Consider the following 19,707-nt stretch of genomic DNA (forward strand, 5'->3'; position numbering starts at 1 on the left):
ACACAAGGCACAGTGGTGATGAGAGAGGTGCTTTGGTGATGGTGATGGTGGCACTTTGGGGTTGGAGCCCCATCCCACACAAGGCACAGTGGTGATGGAGAGGTGCTTTGGTGATGGTGATAGTGGTGCTTTGGGGTTCAGAGCCCCATCCACAAGGCACAGTGCCGATGGAAGTGCTGTGGGGTGACTTTGGTGCCACCTTAGGTTCAGGACCCCCCCCCAAGGCCCAATGTGGTGACACAGGGACGTGGGATGCCTGCGGTGGCATCCTCTCGAGGCGCACTGGTGATGCCGAGGGAACGGGGGTGACTTCGGCAGCGCTTTGGGTGAGCCCCCCCCCCCCCCCCTCCCCAAATCGCAGCGAGGTTCCTGGGTCCCAACTGTGCTGAGAAGCCCCATCCCCACCCCACTGCTGCGGAGACGGGGCCGCTGCGGCGCGGGCGCCTCAGAACCCCCTCGCCTCCCATCCTCAGCGTCACCACCGCCGGCGGCACCTTCTTCTTGAGCCGGTTGAAGTCCTTGGCCGAGCGCCACAGCCAGGTCTGCAGCTCCTTCAGCAGCCAGAAATCATCCATCTTCTTCAAGAAGTCATTGGGGGGCCCCCCCCCGGGCTGCGCGGGGACCCCATTGGGCGAGGCTGGGGGTCCGGCGGGCAGCGGGTAGCCGAGGGAGGACATGACCCCCGCGATGCTCAGCACCAGCCCCTGCAGGCTGGAGCAGAAGTGGCCGAGGCGATGGCGCAGCTCGGCCGTGCCCTGCGCGTCCAGCGCCCGCAGCGAGCACAGCACCCGGCTGTAGGCGCGGTAGTTGGCGGCCAGGCGAGCGTTGTCGGTCAGGCCCCGCCAGAGGTCCAGGTCCACCGTGGCGCTGGGCACCCGCTCGGCTCGGGCCAGGCGCGGGGGGTTGAAGTCGGGCTCATTGAAAGGGGGGCCCAGGTAGTTCAGCTGGAAGGGATGAAAGGGGGGGGGGGGTATGGGGGTGATGGGTGCGGTGCCCTGAGTGGTGCAGCTCGAGCGCCTGGGTTCGTGTTCGGCTTGCACCGGGGTCTCTGGGTCCCTCCTGCAACCTGTGTCCATGTGCCCTTCATCCAGGTACCCATGTCCCCCTCATCCAGGTACCCACGTCCCCCTCATCCAGGTACCCACGTCCCCCTCATCCAGGTACCCATGTCCTTCTCATCCAGGTACCCACGTCCCCCTCATCCAGGTACCCATGTCCCTCTCATTCAGGTACCCACGTCCCCCTCATCCAGGTACCCATGTCCTTCTCATCCAGGTACCCATGTCCCCCTCATCCAGGTACCCATGTCCTTCTCATCCAGGTACCCACGTCCCCCTCATCCAGGTACCCATGTACCCCTGCCCACATCCCCTGCATCCATGTCCCCCTCCTCCAGGTACCCATTTCTCCCTCATCCAAGTACCCATGTCCTTCTCATCCAGGTACCCATGTCCCCCTCATCCAGGTACCCACTTTCCCCTGCCCACATCCCCCATCTCCATGTCCTTCTCATCCAGGTACCCATGTCCCCCTCATCCAGGTACCCAGTCCCTCTCATCCAGGTACCCACATCCCTCTCATCCAGGTACCCACGTCCCTCTCATCCAGGTACCCACATCCCCCTCATCCAGGTACCCACATCCCTCTCATCCAGGTACCCACGTCCCTCTCATCCAGGTACCCACATCCCCCTCATCCAGGTACCCATGTCCCCCTCATCCAGGTACCCACGTCCCCCTCATCCAGGTACCCACGTCCCTCTCATCCAGGTACCCACATCCCCCTCATCCAGGTACCCACGTCCCTCTCATCCAGGTACCCACATCCCCCTCATGCAGGTACCCACGTCCCTCTCATCCAGGTACCCATGTCCCCCTGCCCACATCCCCCATCTCCATGTCCCACTCATCCAGGTACCCATGTCCCCCTCATGCAGGTACCCACGTCCCTCTCATCCAGGTACCCATGTCCCCCTGCCCACATCCCCCATCTCCATGTCCCACTCATCCAGGTACCCATGTCCCACTCATCCAGGTACCCATGTCCCCCTGCCCACATCCCCCATCTCCATGTCCCACTCATCCAGGTACCCATGTCCCCTCTCATCCAGGTACCCACATCCCCCTCATCCAGGTACCCATGTCCCTCTCATCCAGGTACCCATGTCCCACTCATCCAGGTACCCATGTCCCCCTGCCCACATCCCCCATCTCCATGTCCCACTCATCCAGGTACCCATGTCCCCCTCATCCAGGTACCCATGTCCCTCTCATCCAGGTACCCATGTCCCACTCATCCAGGTACCCATGTCCCTCTCATCCAGGTACCCATGTCCCACTCATCCAGGTACCCATGTCCCCCTCATCCAGGTACCCATGTCCCTCTCATCCAGGTACCCATGTCCCACTCATCCAGGTACCCATGTCCCCGTCATCCAGGTACCCACGTCCCCCTGCCCACATCCCTCATCTCCATGTCCCCCTCATCCCAGGTCTCTATGTCCCCCTGTCCACATCCCCTGTCCCCCACATACCCACCATGTCCCAGGCTTCTATGTCCTCCCGTTTGGGCATGCCCCCCTCTTTGCAGGTCTTCATGCCCCACTGCCCGCCGTGTCCCCCTGTCTCCATGTCCTACTTGCCCCAGGTCCCCAGATCCTTCTGCCCACCTTGGTCCCCGTCTCTGTGTCCTCCTTTCCATGTCCCCAGGTGCACGTGCCCACCATATTCCAGGTCTCCACATCCCACACTTTGGATACACCCCCCTCTTTCCAGGTCTCCGTGTCCCCCTGCCAACCATGTCCCAGGTCTCCATGTCCCTCCTTGCCCATCACATGCCCCTTCCCATCAGGTCCCCAGGCTCCATGTCCCCAGAGGGGAAGGGGCCACCATGTCCCATCTCCCTGCCTCCCATGGCCCCAGCCTCCCTGTCCCCATCCCCATCCCACCCCAGGCCCCCCTGCCCGTGCCCACAGCTGCAGGCAGCACAGCACACCCAGAGGCACCCATGGGTGGGGTTGAGCACCCCCGTCCCGCACCCAGCCCCACGGTGCAGCCACCCTCGTCATTGCCAGCACCCCAAAAGGCACGGCAGGGCAGAGGTGGAGGAGCCAGCGGGCAGGGACAGGCAGATACAGGCACCCTGCACCCTGCTTGCACCCTGCAACCTGCCTGTATCTTGTACCCTGCACCCTGCCTGCACCCTGCAACCTGCCTGTATCTTGTACCCTGCACGCTGCCTGCACGCTGCACCCTGCCTGCACCCTGCCTGTACCCTGCATACTGCACCCTGCCTGTACCCTGCACCCTGCACCCTGCCTGCACCCTGCAACCTGCCTGTATCTTGTACCCTGCACGCTGCACCCTGCCTGTACCCTGCAACCTGCCTGAACCCTGCCTGTATCCTGCACGCTGCACCCTGCCTGTACCCTGCCTGTACCTGCACCCTGACTGTATTCCTTACCCTGCACCCTGCCTGAACCCTGCGTGCCCCCTGTGCCCTGTCTGCACCCTGCCCCCTCGCTGCACCTTGCCTGCACCCTGCACCTTGCCTGCACCCTGCACCCTGCCTGCACCCTATCTATGCCCTGCCCACACCCGGGGCGGATGAGCCATACCCTGGCCTGAGGCACGGGTGCACCCATGGGAGCCGCAGAGCCCTGGGCCAGGGCGGTGGCATCGGGTGAGGGCAGGGGAGAGCAAACACGTCCCTGCAGGCGTGTGCGGGACACGCGTGTGCGGGAGGCACGGGCAGGGATGGGCAGCACTGACTGCACCTTGTGTGTGCAGATACACACAGTGCACACACATGCATGGGTGTGCGGGCACAGGGATGTACACGGGTGTGCAGGCACAGGGATGCGGGCACAGGGATGTACACGTGTGTGCAGGCACAGGGATGCAGGCACACTGATGTACACGTGTGTGCGGGCACAGGGATGCGGGCACAGGGATGTACACGTGTGTGTGGGCACAGGGATGCGGGCACAGGGATGTACACGTGTGTGCAGGCACAGGGATGCAGGCACACTGATGTACACGTGTGTGCGGGCACAGGGATGTACACGTGTGTGCGGGCACAGGGATGCGGGCACAGGGATGTACACGTGTGTGCGGGCACAGGGATGCAGGCACAGGGGTGTACACGTGTGTGTGGGCACAGGGATGCGGGCACACTGATGTACACGTGTGTGTGGGCACAGGGATGCAGGCACACTGATGTACACGTGTGTGTGGGCACAGGGATGAGGGCACAGGGATGTACACATGTGTGCGGGCACAGGGATGCAGGCACACTGATGTACACGTGTGTGCGGGCACAGGGATGTACATGTGTGTGCGGGCACAGGGATGCAGGCACAGGGGTGTACACGTGTGTGTGGGCACAGGGATGCGGGCACAGGGATGTACACGTGTGTGGTGTGTGTGGGCACAGGGATGCAGGCACACTGATGTACACGTGTGTGCGGGCACACGTGCACGCATCCAACCCAGTGCACACCACACGCATGCACACATGTGCACACCCTCCTTTACATGCAGGCAGGGGCATCCCTGGCTGCTGGCAATGGGGCAGCCACTCCATCCCCTTTCCTATGGGGGGCTCCACCTTGTCCTACCCCATACTGTGTGTCCCCCATCCCCATTATGGGGGTGCACAGGGACACACACACCCTGTGTGCAGCAGGTCCGGGTGGGATGTGATGAGCACAGGGAGGATAAAGAGGGGACCCCCCCCTTCCCTCCCATTGTGGCTTTAGGGTTCGGGTGCCCCCAACTCACGTAGGTGCCGGCGAGGGTGCGGAGCTGGTGCTCCAGGTAGCGGGTCAGGTCGTAGGTCTTCTGGATGGAGTGGCCGGGGCCCAGCTCCTCGGTGCAGTTCAGCGCCGGCAGCGCGGGCAGGTGGCAGAGCGCGGCACAAAGGAACGTGAAGATCCCCCAAGAGTCTCCTGCGGGGACACGGAGCCTCAGCACGGGGGCAAACCGGGGCCAGGGACACCCCGGCTGGGAGCGCGGGGACGCCGCAGTTTGGGCATAGGGGAGCCTTGGTTGTGGGGATACACAGGGACGGGCTTTGGGCGTGGGGAAACCCTGAGTGTGGGCAGGGGGAGCTGTGGGCATAGGGACACCCCAGATGTGGGCATAGGGACATCTCAGATGTGGGTATAGGGACATCTCAGATGTGGGTATAGGGACACCCCAGATGTGGGTATAGAGACATCTCAGTTGTGGGCATAGGGACATCTCAGTTGTGGGCATAGGGACATCTCAGTTGTGGGCATAGGGACATCTCAGATGTGGGTATAGGGACACCCCAGATGTGGGTATAGAGACATCTCAGTTGTGGGTATAGGGACATCTCAGTTGTGGGTATAGGGACATCTCAGTTGTGGGTATAGGGACATCTCAGTTGTGGGTATAGGGGCATCTCAGTTGTGGGTATAGGGACATCTCAGTTATGGGTATAGGGACATCTCAGTTATGGGTATAGGGGCATCTCAGTTGTGGGCATAGGGACACCTCAGTTGTGGGTATAGGGACATCTCAGTTATGGGTATAGGGACATCTCAGTTGTGGGCATAGGGGCATCTCAGTTGTGGGTATAGGGACACCTCAGTTGTGGGTATAGGGGCATCTCAGTTGTGGGCATAGGGGCATCTTAGTTATGGGTATAGGGACATCTCAGTTGTGGGTATAGGGACACCTCAGTTGTGGGTATAGGGGCATCTCAGTTGTGGGCATAGGGGCATCTTAGTTATGGGTATAGGGACACCTCAGTTGTGGGTATAGGGGCATCTCAGTTGTGGGCATGGGAACAGCCTGACTGTGGGCATGGGGACACCTTGACTGTGGCTATAGGGACCTGTGTGCATGGGGACACGCCAGCTGTGGGTCTAGGGACACCTTGTCCGTGGGTATAGGGACACCTCGGCTATGGGAATGGGGACACCCCGGCTGCGGTCACGTGCACCTCCGGGTACAGGGACACCCCGCTGTGGGTCTAGAGACTTCAGGCTTGTGGCCATGGGGACCCCCCAGTTGCGGGACTGGGCTCACCCCGGCCGCGGGCATGGCACCAACCCCTTGTCCCGGTGCCAACCCGCAAGGGGGGAAACCGAGGCAGGGCGGCTCTGCGCCCATCCCACCCCAATGGAGCAGCTTCCCTGGGCCGGGGCAGGGACCCGGAGCAGCTCCCTCCATAGGGCGGCCCCATCAGCCCCGTTATCCCGGAGCGGGGGGGGGGGTTCTGACCCCTCTGGGCTCCCCTCCATGCGCTGCAGCAACAATCCTTTATATGGTCCGGAGCGAGCGCGGCTCACGGCATTCCCGCAGGGTTATATTTGGGCACGGCAACACCGCAGGCAGCAGCACGGGGGCAAAGGGGGGACCGAGGGGGCTGGATGCTGGGAACAGGGACACGGAGCGAGGCCGGGTCCCCACGGCGGGCAAAGGGCGGGATGGACCCGGCCCCGCTTCCCGGCATCGGGATGAAGCCCTCGCGCGTCACCGCTCCCCGTCAGCGGCCGCCGGGAGCGGCCAAGAGCCGGTGACGCACGAGGGTCCCCCGGGACACCCCCCCCAACACACACACACACGGGATGGGGGTGCTGGGATGCACCCCATGGCTGGGCGGTGGGATGGGGGTGCCTGCGGGACAGCCCGCGGGGTGCAACAGGCGGATCGAACCTGCGGTACCCCCTGCGGGTGTGCAACAGGCAGCTCGCACCTGGGGTACAGCCCGCGGGTGTGCAACAGGCAGCTCGCACCTGGGGTACCCCCTGCGGGTGTGCAACAGGCGGCTCGTACCTGGGGTACCCCCTGCGGGTGTGCAACAGGCGGCTCGTATCTGGGGTACCCCCTGCGGGTGTGCAACAGGCGGCTCGTATCTGGGGTACCCCCTGCGGGTGTGTAACAGGCAGATCGAACCTGCAGTACCCACTGCAGGTGTGCAACAGACGGCTCGCACCTGGGGTACAGCCCACGGGTGTGCAACAGGCGGCTCGCACCTGGGGTACCCCCTGCGGGTGTGTAACAGGCGGCTCGCACCTGGGGTACAGCCCACGGGTGTGCAACAGGCGGCTCGTACCTGGGGTACCCCCTGTGGGTGTGCAACACACTGCTTGCACGTGCAATACAGCCTGTGAGCATGCAACACTGCCTGTACCTGTAATACAGCCTGTGGCTGTGCAACACACTGCTCGCGCTTGAGGTACACCCTACGGGTGTGAACCACGCTGCCCGTGCCTGCCACACACACTATGAGCATGGAACACACTGCTCACACATGCAGTACACCCTCTGGGCATGCAACATGCTGCTCCCGGCACTATGGGCGTGCAACGCATTGGTTGTACCTGCAGTACACCCTTACAGGCGTGCAGCACGCTGCTCACGCCTGTGGCTGATACACCCTATGGGCACGGAACAGGCTTCTCACACCTCTGACACCCACACTGGGCCCGCAGCGCTGCTTTTGGCTGTAACACACGTAAGGAGCACGCAACACACCGCGTACTCGTGGTCCACCCCACAAGTGTGCAGCGCTCTGCTTGTACCTGCAGTACACCCCCCAGGCGTGCAACACACACAGCCAGGCAAGGCGTCACGCACCAGCACGCGGAGCGCCACGTGTGCGTGTGATGGAACGTGCAGGTGGGCAACACGGGGGGCAGGGGTGTGATACACCACATGTGCGTGCCATACAACATATACGTGTGCAATACAACATAGAGGTGTGCCATACACCACATAGGTGTGCCATACACCACATGTGCGTGCCATACACCATAGAGGTGTGCAATACAACATAGAGGTGTGCCATACACCACATGTGCGTGCCATACAACATATACGTGTGCAATACAACATAGAGGTGTGCCATACACCATAGAGGTGTGCCATACAACATAGAGGTGTGCCATACACCACAGAGGTGTGCCATACACCACATAGGTGTGCCATATACCATATAGGTGTGCCATACACCATAGAGGTGTGCCATACACCACATAGGTGTGCCATATACCATATAGGTGTGCCATACAACATATAGGTGTGCCATACACCACATAGGTGTGCCATACACCATAGAGGTGTGCCATACAACATATAGGTGTGCCATACACCACATAGGTGTGCCATACACCATAGAGGTGTGCCATACAACATATAGGTGTGCCATACACCATATAGGTGTGCCATACAACATATAGGTGTGCCATACACCATATAGGTGTGCCATACACCATAGAGGTGTGCCATACAACATATAGGTGTGCCATACACCATATAGGTGTGCCATACACCACATAGGTGTGCCATACAACATATAGGTGTGCAATACACCATATAGGTGTGCCATACACCACATAGGTGTGCCATACAACATATAGGTGTGCAATACACCATATAGGTGTACCATACACCATATAGGTGTGCAATACACCATATAGGTGTGCAATACACCACAGGTGTGCCATACACCACATAGATGTGCAATACACTACATAGGTGTGCCTTACACCACATACGTGTGCTGTACAACATAAAGGTGTGCCATACACCACATATGTGTGCAATACACCACATACATATGTCATACAGCACAGAGGTGCGCCATAAAACACAGATGCGCCATACACCACATACATGAGCAATACACCACATACGTGTTCCATATACCACATACATGTGCCATACACCACATAGCTGTGCCATACACCACATACATGTGCCATACACTACATAGCTGTGCCATACACCATACAGACGCCCCATACACCATACAGATGCCCCATACACCACATATGTGTGCCATACACCACATACGTGTGCCATACACCCCACACATGTTCCATACACCACATACCTGTGCCAGAAACCACATACATGTTCCATACACCACATATGTGTGCCATACACCACATACCTGTGCCAGAAACCACATACATGTTCCATACACCACATACGTGTGCCATACACCATACACCGTGCCCGCCTACCCCACACCGCCCAGCCACGTGACGCACCCAAGCGTGCCGCCGCTCGCGGCGCAGGTGCTGACCGGCGGCGCCCACGTGACGCACGGTGACACGTGTGTGACACACGTGTGACGCACGGCGGGGCGCAGCCGGTGCCGCTGCCTTGTGCGTGCGAGCGCGGCGGGGCGGGGGGGGGGCACGTTCCGGTGACTCACCCGCCCCCGGTGTTTGCTTTGGCCCGACCCCCAAAATCCCAGAGCGGGATTTGCACCAGCCCTGGCGCCAAAGCAAACACAGCCGGGACGGGAAGGACGGGACTGGAGGGGGGGGGTAACGGGGGGGGGACCGGGATCGGGACCGGGACCGGGATGGAGCCGCGGCCGCTCCAGGCATGGGGCTGAGGCACAGACGGGGTGAGGATGAGGAGGAGGCCGGGCAGAGGACGTGGTGGCCATGGCACCGTGGTGGCAGTGGCACAGTGGTGTCCATAGGGCAGACATGGCCATGGCACAGCAGTCAGGGTGGTCATGGCACAGTGGTGGTCGTGGCACAGTGGTGTCCATAGGGCAGACAGGGCCATGGCACAGCAGTCAGGGTGGTCATGGCACAGTGGTGGTCATGGCACAGTGGTGGTCATGGCACAATGGTGTCCATAGGGCAGACAGGGCCATGGCACAGCAGTCAGGGTGGTCATGGCACAGTGGTGGTCATGGCACAGTGGTGGTCATGGCACAATGGTGTCCATAGGGCAGACAGGGCCATGGCACAGCAGTCAGGGTGGTCATGGCACAGTGGTGGTCATGGCACAATGGTGTCCATAGGGCAGACAGGGCCATGGCACAGCAGTCAGGGTGGTCATGGCACAGTGGTGGTCGTGGCACAGTGGTGGTCATGGCACAATGGTGTCCATAGGGCAGACAGGGCCATGGCACAGCAGTCAGGGTGCTCATGGCACAGTGGTGCTCATGGCACAGTGGTGCTCATGGCACAATGGTGTCCATAGGGCAGACAGGGCCATGGCACAGCAGTCAGGGTGGTCATGGCACAGTGGTGGTCGTGGCACAGTGGTGTCCATAGGGCAGACAGGGCCATGGCACAGCAGTCAGGGTGGTCATGGCACAGTGGTGGTCGTGGCACAGTGGTGTCCATAGGACAGACAGGGCCATGGCACAGCAGTCGGGCTGGTCATGGCACACTGGTGGTCATGGCACACTGGTGGCTGTGGCAAGGACATAGCCATGGCAAGGACATAGCTGTGGCACAGCAGTGGTGGTGGCCCTAGCACCATAGTGGCCGTGAAACAGTGATGTCCATAGGACAGACGTGGCCATGGCACAGCAGTCATGGTGGTCATGGCACCATGGTTGCCATGGCCATGACACAGCAGTGATGGTGGCCCTAGCACCATAGCGGCCATGGTACAGTGGTGTCCATAGGACAGACACGGCCATGGCTCAGCAGTGGTGGTGGTCATGGCACAGTGGTGGCTATGGCCCCATGGTGGCTGTAGCACACACATGGGCATGGCACAGCAGTGGTGGTGGCCCTAGCACCATAGTGGCCATGGCACAGTGGCGTCCATAGGACAGACACGGTCATGGCACAGTGGTGTCCATAGGACAGACATGGCCATGGCACAGCAATGGTGATGATCATGGCACAGTGGCGTCCATAGGACAGACACGGCCATGGCACAGCAGTGATAGTGACCACGGCACACTGGTGGCCATGGCACTCACATGGCCATGGCACAGCAGTGATGGTGACCACGCCACAGCACCGATGGTGGCTGGGGCACAGCCATGGCACAGTGGTGTCCATAGGACAGACACGGCCATGGCACAGCAGTGATGGTGACCACGCCACAGCACAATCACGGCCATGGCACCATAGTGTCCGCAGCACACCGATGATGGCGACCACGGCACAGCACTGCCCACAGTGTCCCGTGTGTCCCCCCCCCCCGGTGCCCATAGCACATCCCTGGCAGGGCACTGGCGTTATCCCCGCAGCAGCAGCCGCGCAGGGAGGCGGGAGCGGCGCAGCTGGATCCCGGTGACGTCGGAAAGGAAGAGCCCGGAGGCTTTCAAAACCGACCCTGGAGCGCGGCCAGGATGCTCCCGGCCCACGTAAGCAGCTCATGGAGTGGCTGCCCAGGGTCACTGCATCACCCCACGGCACCCACAGCGAGGGGCGGGCCTTGGGTACCAGCGGGCGCCAAACGGGTACCACGGGCATCCCTGATGCGTGTGGTGGTGGGATGGCGGATGGAATCCGCCATCCCACCACCACACGCATCAGGGATGCCCGTGAAGCCTTTCCATCTCTTCCCCCCACATCCATTGGAGGTGGGAATGCCGCCACGGAGCCGGGTGAGCTGTTCCCTGGGCATGCTGTGGGCAGAGCTGCAGAGGTCAGGAGTGACCACAAAGCTTCCCAAAAGCTGCTTTCCCGAAAGCCTGGGGGGGGGGGGGGGAAGCAATAGGGAAAAAGGGGGGGGATCCTCAACAGGCTGGTTTCCCAGGGCTCCTATGGGATCGTGGCTGTGGCACTGGGGATAAAGGATCCTCAGTGCAACCCTTCCCGTTTGGCAGCACCACGGGGGTTTGGGGTGGTGATGCTCAATGGGGCAAGGGCAGACACCGTTGTCATCAGGCTGGTGGCATTTAACCCCACTGGGGCATCATATGGGCCCATAAGGGTGCTCATGTGCCCCATAGCCAAGCATCAGCATCGCTGACGTCCCTGGTGGCATTTAACCCCATTGCAGCATCAGACAGGCACACAAGCAGCCCATAGTGGGGCCATGAGGATGCTCATGCACCCCATAGCCAAACATCGGTGTCGCTGATGTCCCTGGTGGCATTTAACCCCATTGCAGCATCAGAGAGGTGCAGCAGCAGCCCATAGTGGAGCCACGAGGATGCTCACACGCCCCATAGCCAAGCATCGGTGTCGATGACGTCCCTGGTGGCATTTAACCCCACTGCAGCATCAGACAGGCGCAGCAGCAGCCCATAGTGAGGCCACAGGGATGCTCACGCACCCCATAGCCATTGGTGTCCCCAATGTCCCCAACCGCTGCCCCCCGCATCACCCCCAGCATCCCACCCGTGGGCTCTGCCTCCCATCCCATGGGGTACCACCTGCCCGCTCCCACCCTCACCATCAGCCCTTCCCATAGACCCCACGGGGCCCCCATGGCCAAGCCCCCCCCCCGAAGGGGCACCCACCCCCCCAGAACACATGGCCCCACATCCGCCCCCTCCGCGGCCGTGCCTGCGCTCGCAGCGCCGAGTGTTTACATCCTGTCTCCTCCGTGTGTTTATAACTGCGGCCGCGCACGGGAGACTCCAGCGAGGCCGTAATGAGCTGGGCCTGGAATCCCCATCCGGCTCCAGCCCAGCGGCACGCTGGAAACACCCCCGCCGGGGGGGGCCGGGCCCCCTAATCCCAACCAGACCCCGCTGCCCCGCACGCACACCCGGCCCGGCACCGAGGAGCTGTGGGAGGCGTCCCGGTCGGCTTCCCAGCATCCCGATGGGGACCCGGGGAGCTTGGATGTGCCTCCAGTGGAGCAGGGGAACCCCCCCAGGGTTTGCCTATGGGGCACTGAAGAGCTTTGGGGGCACGTCCCGGTACCCCAAACCCACTGCCATCATCGCTGGCATCACCCAGGCAACAGCCACCATCATCAACATGGGACCAGCAGCTCCCCATGGCCATGCTCTGGTGCCCAAACCGGCCCCATGTGTCCCTACAGCACCCACCACCATCAACAGGGGACCAGCAGCTCCCCATGGCCATGCTCTGGTGCCCAAACTGGCCCCATGTGTCCCTACAGCACCCACCACCATCAACAGGGGACCAGCAGCTCCTATGGCCACATCCTGGGGCCCAAACTGGCCCCATGCGTCCCTACAGCACCCACCACCATCAACAGGGGACCAGCAGCTCCCTATGGCCATGCCCTGGTGCCCAAACCAGCCCCATGTGTCCCTACAGCACCCACCACCATCAACATGGGACCAGCAGCTCCCCATGGCCATGCTCTGGTGCCCAAACCAGCCCCATGTGTCCCTACAGCACCCACCACCATCAACATGGGACCAGCAGCTCGCTATGGCCATGCCCTGGTGCCCAAACCGGCCCCATGTGTCCCCACAGCACCCACCACCATCAACATGGGACCAGCAGCTCGCTATGGCCATGCTCTGGTGCCCAAACCAGCCCCATGTGTCCCTACAGCACCCACCACCATCAACAGGGGACCAGCAGCTCGCTATGGCCATGCCCTGGTGCCCAAACCGGCCCCATGTGTCCCTACAGCACCCACCACCATCAACATGGGACCAGCAGCTCGCTATGGCCACATCCTGGTGCCCAAACTGGCCCCATGTGTACCTACAGCACCCACCACCATCATCAGCATGGGACCAGCAGCTCCCCGTGGCCATGCCCTGGTGCCCAAACCAGCCCCATGCGTCCCTACAGCACCCACCACCATCAACATGGGACCAGCAGCTCCCCATGGCCATGCCCTGATGCCCAAACCAGCCCCATGTGTCCCCACAGCACCCACCACCATCAACATGGGACCAGCAGCTCCCTATGGCCATGCCCTGATGCCCAAACCAGCCCCATGCGTCCCTACAGCAACCACCACCATCAACAGGGGACCAGCAGCTCCCCATGGCCATGCTCTGGTGCCCAAACCGGCCCCATGCGCCCCCACAGCACCTTGACCAAGCCCAGGCCACCTCCATCACCACCAGCCACGTGCCCCAGCACCGCCGGCGCTTTGCTGGCACAAGCCAAACCGGCTGCTCCCCAGATGTGCCGTCTGCACCCTATCATGGTGCTGGTGATGCCGAACAACCCATGGCACCCCATGCTACGCAATGGGGTGCCCATAGCACAGCACAGAGGGTCCGGGTGCTGCCCTGGGGAGGGTGTGGGGTGATTTATGGGTCCACGGAGCTCAGTGCCACTTAACAGGGCATAAATCTCCCCCCCCTCAGCCCGGCCCTGTAAGCAGAACCCTTTGCATTTCCCTTCGGAGGTTGCTCGCTTAATGCAGCCCAGATGTGCGCCGCCACCGTGCCCGGGCAGCCGGCTCCATAGGACCGGGACCCCGGGGCGAGCTTGGGGTGACCCCGGTTGGGGACCCCCCAGAACAGGGCAGCGGGGTCGGTGGCGGCCGCGCTCTCACCCTAAAACCCCATCGGGGCTCTGCGTCCCCGTCCCCGTCCCGTCCCGCAAGGCCCCGGTACCGGTTGCGCCGCCGGTGGCGCGGCCCCGTCCTGCGGGGCCGGAGGGAACGGGAGGGCAATGGAGGCCCCCGGGGCTCCCGGCCTCGCTTTTCCGGTTCCCCGGCGCTCGCCCCGCTTTGCCCCGTCCTGCGTCACCGCGGGAGCCGCGGCCAAACCCGGCGCCGGCCTCGTGGTGCCCCGGTCCCGGTCCCGGTCCCGGTCCCAGCGGGTGGGAGCCTCCCGGCGCCCAGGATTTGACCTTTTAAGGGGTTTTGCAGCCTTTTCCCGCAGGAGGAACCCCGCATCCCGCCGGGGCCGGCCACGGGCACCCCCGTGGAGGCCAAGGGGACAAAACCATCCCGCGGTCCCGGCCGCAGAGGGGACGCTTCCTCAGCACCCCCATATCCCGCTGCTGCGTCCCGCAGGAACCTCGTTCGTTCCAACCAAAGCGTTTCGGAACCCAGCCCCGAAATCCAGTCCCGGGGCAGGAAAAGGACCTTTCCCGACCCCCCTAAATCCCAACGACTTTCGTTTTCCTCCCCTTCTTGTCAGCGCTGGGCTTTAATTCTCCGTGCTCAGCGGCCGTTCCCTCCCTGGTAATCACAAACATGCATGGAAAAGAGGGAAAGAGAGAAAGGGAAGCGGGGGGGGGGGGGGGGGGGAACAACCCACCCCCAACCAACCAACTAAACCCAAAACCAGGAGAGGAAAGGGGGGGAAAGCCTTAAATCAATGCCAAAAGCGAGCCAGACGTTTTAATCACATCAAATTGGAATCAGCAGCGGCTCGGCAAGGCAAAACCCCCCCTGTTTCCCCCATAGCAAACAGAGCGCAAGCAGCCCCCGGCCCCGGCCCCGCTCTTACCTGAGAGCTCCCCAGCAACATTTAGCATAGTCGGGGTGCAGGGAGAGGGTTTTTGGGGGGGGCAGAAGGAGCAGAGGCCAAGCGGGGAGCAGCCCGAAGCAGGGGCTCGGCGCTGGCTCCGGCCGCTGCCCTGGCTCGCTTTGGCTTTGGGGTTGGGTTTGGTGCTTTGCTTTTCCTCCTCCTTGTCCCTGTTTGTTTTGGTCTGTGCTTCTTGGGGGTGAAGTGGCCAAAAAGCAAAGAAAAGGAAGTTTGGGGCTGGGTGTGTTTGGAGGGGGGGGGGTGTTGGTTGGTTTTTGGGGACGGGGTCGCACCAATGCTCCGGTTGCTTTCGTTCGCTGCTCTATTCCCCCCCCCCCCCTTTTCTCTTTTCCACCTCCTTTGCTTTGCTCTTTTGATTGGTGTCCAGGAATGCGAGGATAAAACCCGGAGCGCTTTCACCCTCCCCGCGCTGCCGCCCTCCCTCGTCCTCCTTCGGTTTCCCTCCTGCTTCCCCTCCCGATTCCAGGGTTAAGCAGAACCAGGTTGCTTTCAAGAATGTATTTGATGGGGTTTGTACACAAGAGCGGGCTCCATTCATTCCCTCCCCTCTCCTTCGCCTTCTCTCCCGGCCTTTCGGCCCCTTCCCCATTCCCTTCGCCTTCCTCCCCATCCCCGGGGTCCCGGTGCCGAGGTGGGAAGCTGGAACCGAGCCTCGGTGCGGTGGGGAAAGAACGGGAAGGGGGAAAAGGGGAAGGGGGGGATCCGGGGGTGCTGCCCCCCGCTTCCCGTTCGCTCCCTCCCTTCGGTTCTGGCTCCCGCACAGCTTTTGTTAGCGGCCGGTGCGGGGCCGGTGCGGCGGGGAACGGGGATAGAAGGAGCGGGATGAGGGGGGGGATGGATGTCTCGTACCTGCTCGCAGCTCCATGCGGGACAGAGGCGGGAGCGGGGCGGGGGGTGCGTGCTCGGGGCTGCCCGGGTCCGAGGCTGCGGTCCCGCACACCGGACCGGGACCGGGACCGCGGCTCCCATTTGCCGCCCGGAGCCCTTCTCGCTTCTTCTCCTCCCGCCGCACAGAGCCGCCGCCGCCGCCGCACGCCGAGAGCCCGGTCCCCCGGGGAGGGGAAGGGGGGGGAACGGGGGGGGGGACGGACGGGGAAAGGGGGGGGGGGTCCGGGGAAAGGAAGAGGGGGGGGGGGACGGGGCGAGGTGCGGAGGAGCCCGGACGGGAAGGGGGGGAACGGGGGGTGCCAGCCTGAACACCCCCCCCCCTCCCTGCACCGACCGCCCCCCCCCGGGACCGGGGAGGAGCGGCGGAGACGGGAACGGGGGGGGGGGGGGGTTGCAGTCCTCGGGTGAGGGGCTCCCGAGGGGGGGCACGGACAAACGGACCCACCCCCCCCTAAACCCCGGTGCTCCGGTTCGGCGGGGACGGGACGGGGCGGCCGCAGGTGAGCGGGGCCCGGCGAGGGGAGCGCGGCCGTCGGGGCTCGGTGGGTTCCGATCGCGACTCAGCCACCGGCGATAGAAGCGGAGCCCGCAGCGGGGCTCACGGGTGGACGGGGATGGAAGCCCCCGGTCCCGCACCGCACCGCAACCCCCCCCCCCCCCCCCCCAAGCCACCGTCCCTCATCTGACGACCCCGTTAAGACGAACCCTGGTCGGGGCGGGGGGAACTTGGCCGTGACCGCGGCCGCTTCCCCCCCTGCTGTGAACGGGGCAGAGCCGCGGGGCTGAGCGCGCTGCAAACCCCGTGCCCTGCCCCGCACCGCGGGACCCCCCCAACGTCCCCTTCCCCTCCTGCCCCAGCCGTGGGTGCTGCCAAGGGGGCGAAGGGAACCGGGTGTCCCCCTTCCCCCCCCCCCCGGCCTCCCGAAATAAGGAGCTTTGTTTAAAACAAAGGCGCTGGGAGCGCCGGGAGGTCCGAGGCGGGTTCGTGTCGGCCACAGCCAGGTCCGAGCATTCCCGGCTCCGTTCCCGGCCGCGATCGCATCCTCCCGGCTCTACGCGGGGTGCGGAGGAGCGGGGTGAGCGCTTGGAGCGATGCCACGACCCTGCCTTGCTCTAAATCCGTCGGGATTCGGAGCGCTGGAGCCACCAAGCCCTGGGTTTAGGGACACCCGGTAGGGGTAAACCCCACACGGACACGCACAGAGCGGTGGGGCCGGGGTGGTTTATGGGGTGGGAAACATGGATTCGGTGGGGAATCCATAAGGAAGCACCCAACACACGTGCGCCAGGGCGACGGGGGGGGGGAGGTCCTCAGGGTGCTGCTCCAACCCGGGTGCTTCCTATTGAGGGGTCCCATTGAGACACAGAGCTCTTGGGTGCTCGTTCAGGGGGTGCTGCAGCCCCATGGGTGACAGAGGGGCCGGGGGGATGGAGCTGCCCCACCTCGAGCACTGGGAATGCCGCATCCTCCCTCCAAAGCAGCCTGCGGAGGTGGTGGGGGGGGAAGGTCCCCACTTCCAGCCCTGCACCGCATGGGGCCGTTCCCGGTGCAGGGGATCTGATTTCCCCCTTACCCTGAGCCAACAGACCCCTGCCAGCAGCACGGAGCAGCCTCCACGGCCTTGGGGATGTGGGGCGGGAGGGGGGGGGGGTCCTGCTTGTTCTGCCCCCTCCCAACCATCATCATTGAGGTGGGCTCTGGTGGGGTTTCCAGCTCTGTGGCTGCAGGGATCACCTGGGAGAGAAGGAGCAAGAGGAGGGTGATGGAGACGGGGAACGCGGCACAAGCCCCCCTCCATCACCCGATGGATGCCCCTGCCCCGGGACAAGGGGGGCACTGGAGGGCTGGGAAGCAGCATCCTCATCCTCATCACCCTCCTCCTCCTCCTCCTGCGCTCCAGGCCCTGCGCCAGCCCCGGGGGGGGGGGGGACAAAACCGCGACCCTGCTGCCCCCGGGCCACGTCACCAGCGCGGAGCTGACCTCACCTTCATCCCCGCCGGCGCCGCCGCCTCCCACTGCTGCCCTTTGCGGCCGCTGCTCCCCCCCCAGCTCCCTGCCTGCGCTCCCGGGGCCCTGCCTGCCCCTACCTGCTCCTTCCATGGCCTCCAGCACCATTGGTACCCGTGGGCCGCCCCCCAGCAACAGGGGGGGGGTGCCCGCAAGGGAGCTCATCGCCAACCCCAAAGCACCCACGGCCCCTCCGCGGGGTGCGCCGTGGGCACCGGCCCCGCTCCTTAAGGGGTGTCTCAGGGCATGGAGCAGCCACGGAGCCCCACGCCGGTCCCTTCCCAGCCGCCCCACATCCAGCTGCGTCCGTCTGTCTCGTGCCATGTGCTTGGGATGGGAGCCACCAGCAGGATGGGACACGCAGGGGTGACAGGGGCCAGTTCCCAGCCTGTATCCAGCTCAATCCCGGCTGGATGGAGGTGGGGGGGGGGGACGGGACACGACACCATGGGGACCAGGAGGGGTGCGCGTGGCTTTGGCCACCGCGGAGGTGTCTGTGTCACGAGCGCAGGCAGCTGCGTCCCATCCACGGCCCCATAAAACGCAGACCCCGAGGCCAGAGCCCCTCCTGGGGACAGCAGCTCCAGAGGAGCCCGGTGGCTGTTCCAGGGCTGGAACACACGCACGAGCCCTTCCTCCCCTTGGGAAGAAGGGAGGAAGGGGCCGGGAGCCAGAGATCCCAATGGGGCTGGACCCCAAACCCCGGCCAAGGCAGGGCTGGGAGCCCCACAGGCTCCCCATGCACACAGATACGTGCAGCACGGCCCCATAACGGGGGGGGGGGGGGGTATTTGTGTACCTGGAGGGGATGCGCTGCCGAGGGGCGTCGGGTCCGGATCCAAGACGTGGAGCATCCGGAGAGGCACCTGATGGGAAGAGGAGGAGGAGAGGCTGAGGATGCCGGGGAACGGCTCCGTGCCCCCTTCAGGTGCCAGCCCCGCTCCAAGGCTCCATCCAGGGGCCCCTCTTTGGTCTCCGAGCGCAGGAGGAGGGAGTTGAGCCGGCGCTGAGCCTGTCACAGGCTGTGACCAGGGGTCAGCTCCAGGCCCCTCACTGCAACAGAGACCTTGAGGTGCTGGAGCGGGGCCAGAGAAGGGCAATGGAGCCCGAGTGTGATGGGGAAGGGCTGAGGGGCAGCCTGGCCTCAAGGCTCCATCCCGAGCCCTTGCTCCAGGTTGGCTGCGTGCGGGAGGGAAGGGATTTGCTGAGCCCCCCACCACAGCCTCCCCAATGGGACCCTTTTCCCTGTTCCATTGCTGCCCTCACACAGCTCATGCACGGCGTCAGCCTTCCAGCTGTGAGCTTCCCACTGCTCCCAGCACCTGAAGGATGGGGAGACCACGCGCTGCTGCCAACCCGGCTACCGCATCCCCCTCCCACAGGCACTGCTCGGGAGGCAGAGCCCACACGTGTGGGTCAGGGATCCTCAGAATCATGGAATCATTCAGGTTGGGAAAGGGCTTTAAGAGCACAAAGTCCAACCCCAAGGCCACCGTAACCCATAGCACTGGGCCTTGTCTATAGGGTTTGGGAGCACTTGCAGGGCCGGTGCCCTGGGCAGCCTGTTCCAATGCCTGAGCACCCTCTGGGGCAGGAATTGTTCCTCAGCTCCATCTAAACCTGCCCTGGTGCAGCTTGAGGCCGTTTCCTCTTGTCCCATCCCTTGTTCCTTGGG

General features: G+C 63.4%; 1 protein-coding gene across 1 annotated transcript; it reads right to left on the bottom strand.

Moving 5' to 3' along the window:
- Positions 1-206: 206 nt before the first annotated feature.
- Positions 207-16,181, bottom strand: CLCF1 (cardiotrophin like cytokine factor 1). Its single transcript, XM_061443601.1, has 3 exons — positions 15,985-16,181; positions 4,782-4,948; positions 207-944 (listed from the first exon to the last, which is right to left on the bottom strand). The coding sequence occupies exons 1-3, from the start codon at positions 15,998-16,000 to the stop codon at positions 207-209; spliced, it is 921 nt and encodes a 306-aa protein (XP_061299585.1). The 5' UTR covers positions 16,001-16,181.
- Positions 16,182-19,707: the final 3,526 nt, after the last annotated feature.

This window comes from Pezoporus flaviventris, unplaced genomic scaffold (assembly GCF_033815535.1).
Source record: "Pezoporus flaviventris isolate CSIRO_AGI_PZ_B2104156 unplaced genomic scaffold, CSIRO_AGI_Pfla_v1 ptg000436l, whole genome shotgun sequence".
Lineage (NCBI taxonomy): Eukaryota > Metazoa > Chordata > Aves > Psittaciformes > Psittacidae > Pezoporus > Pezoporus flaviventris.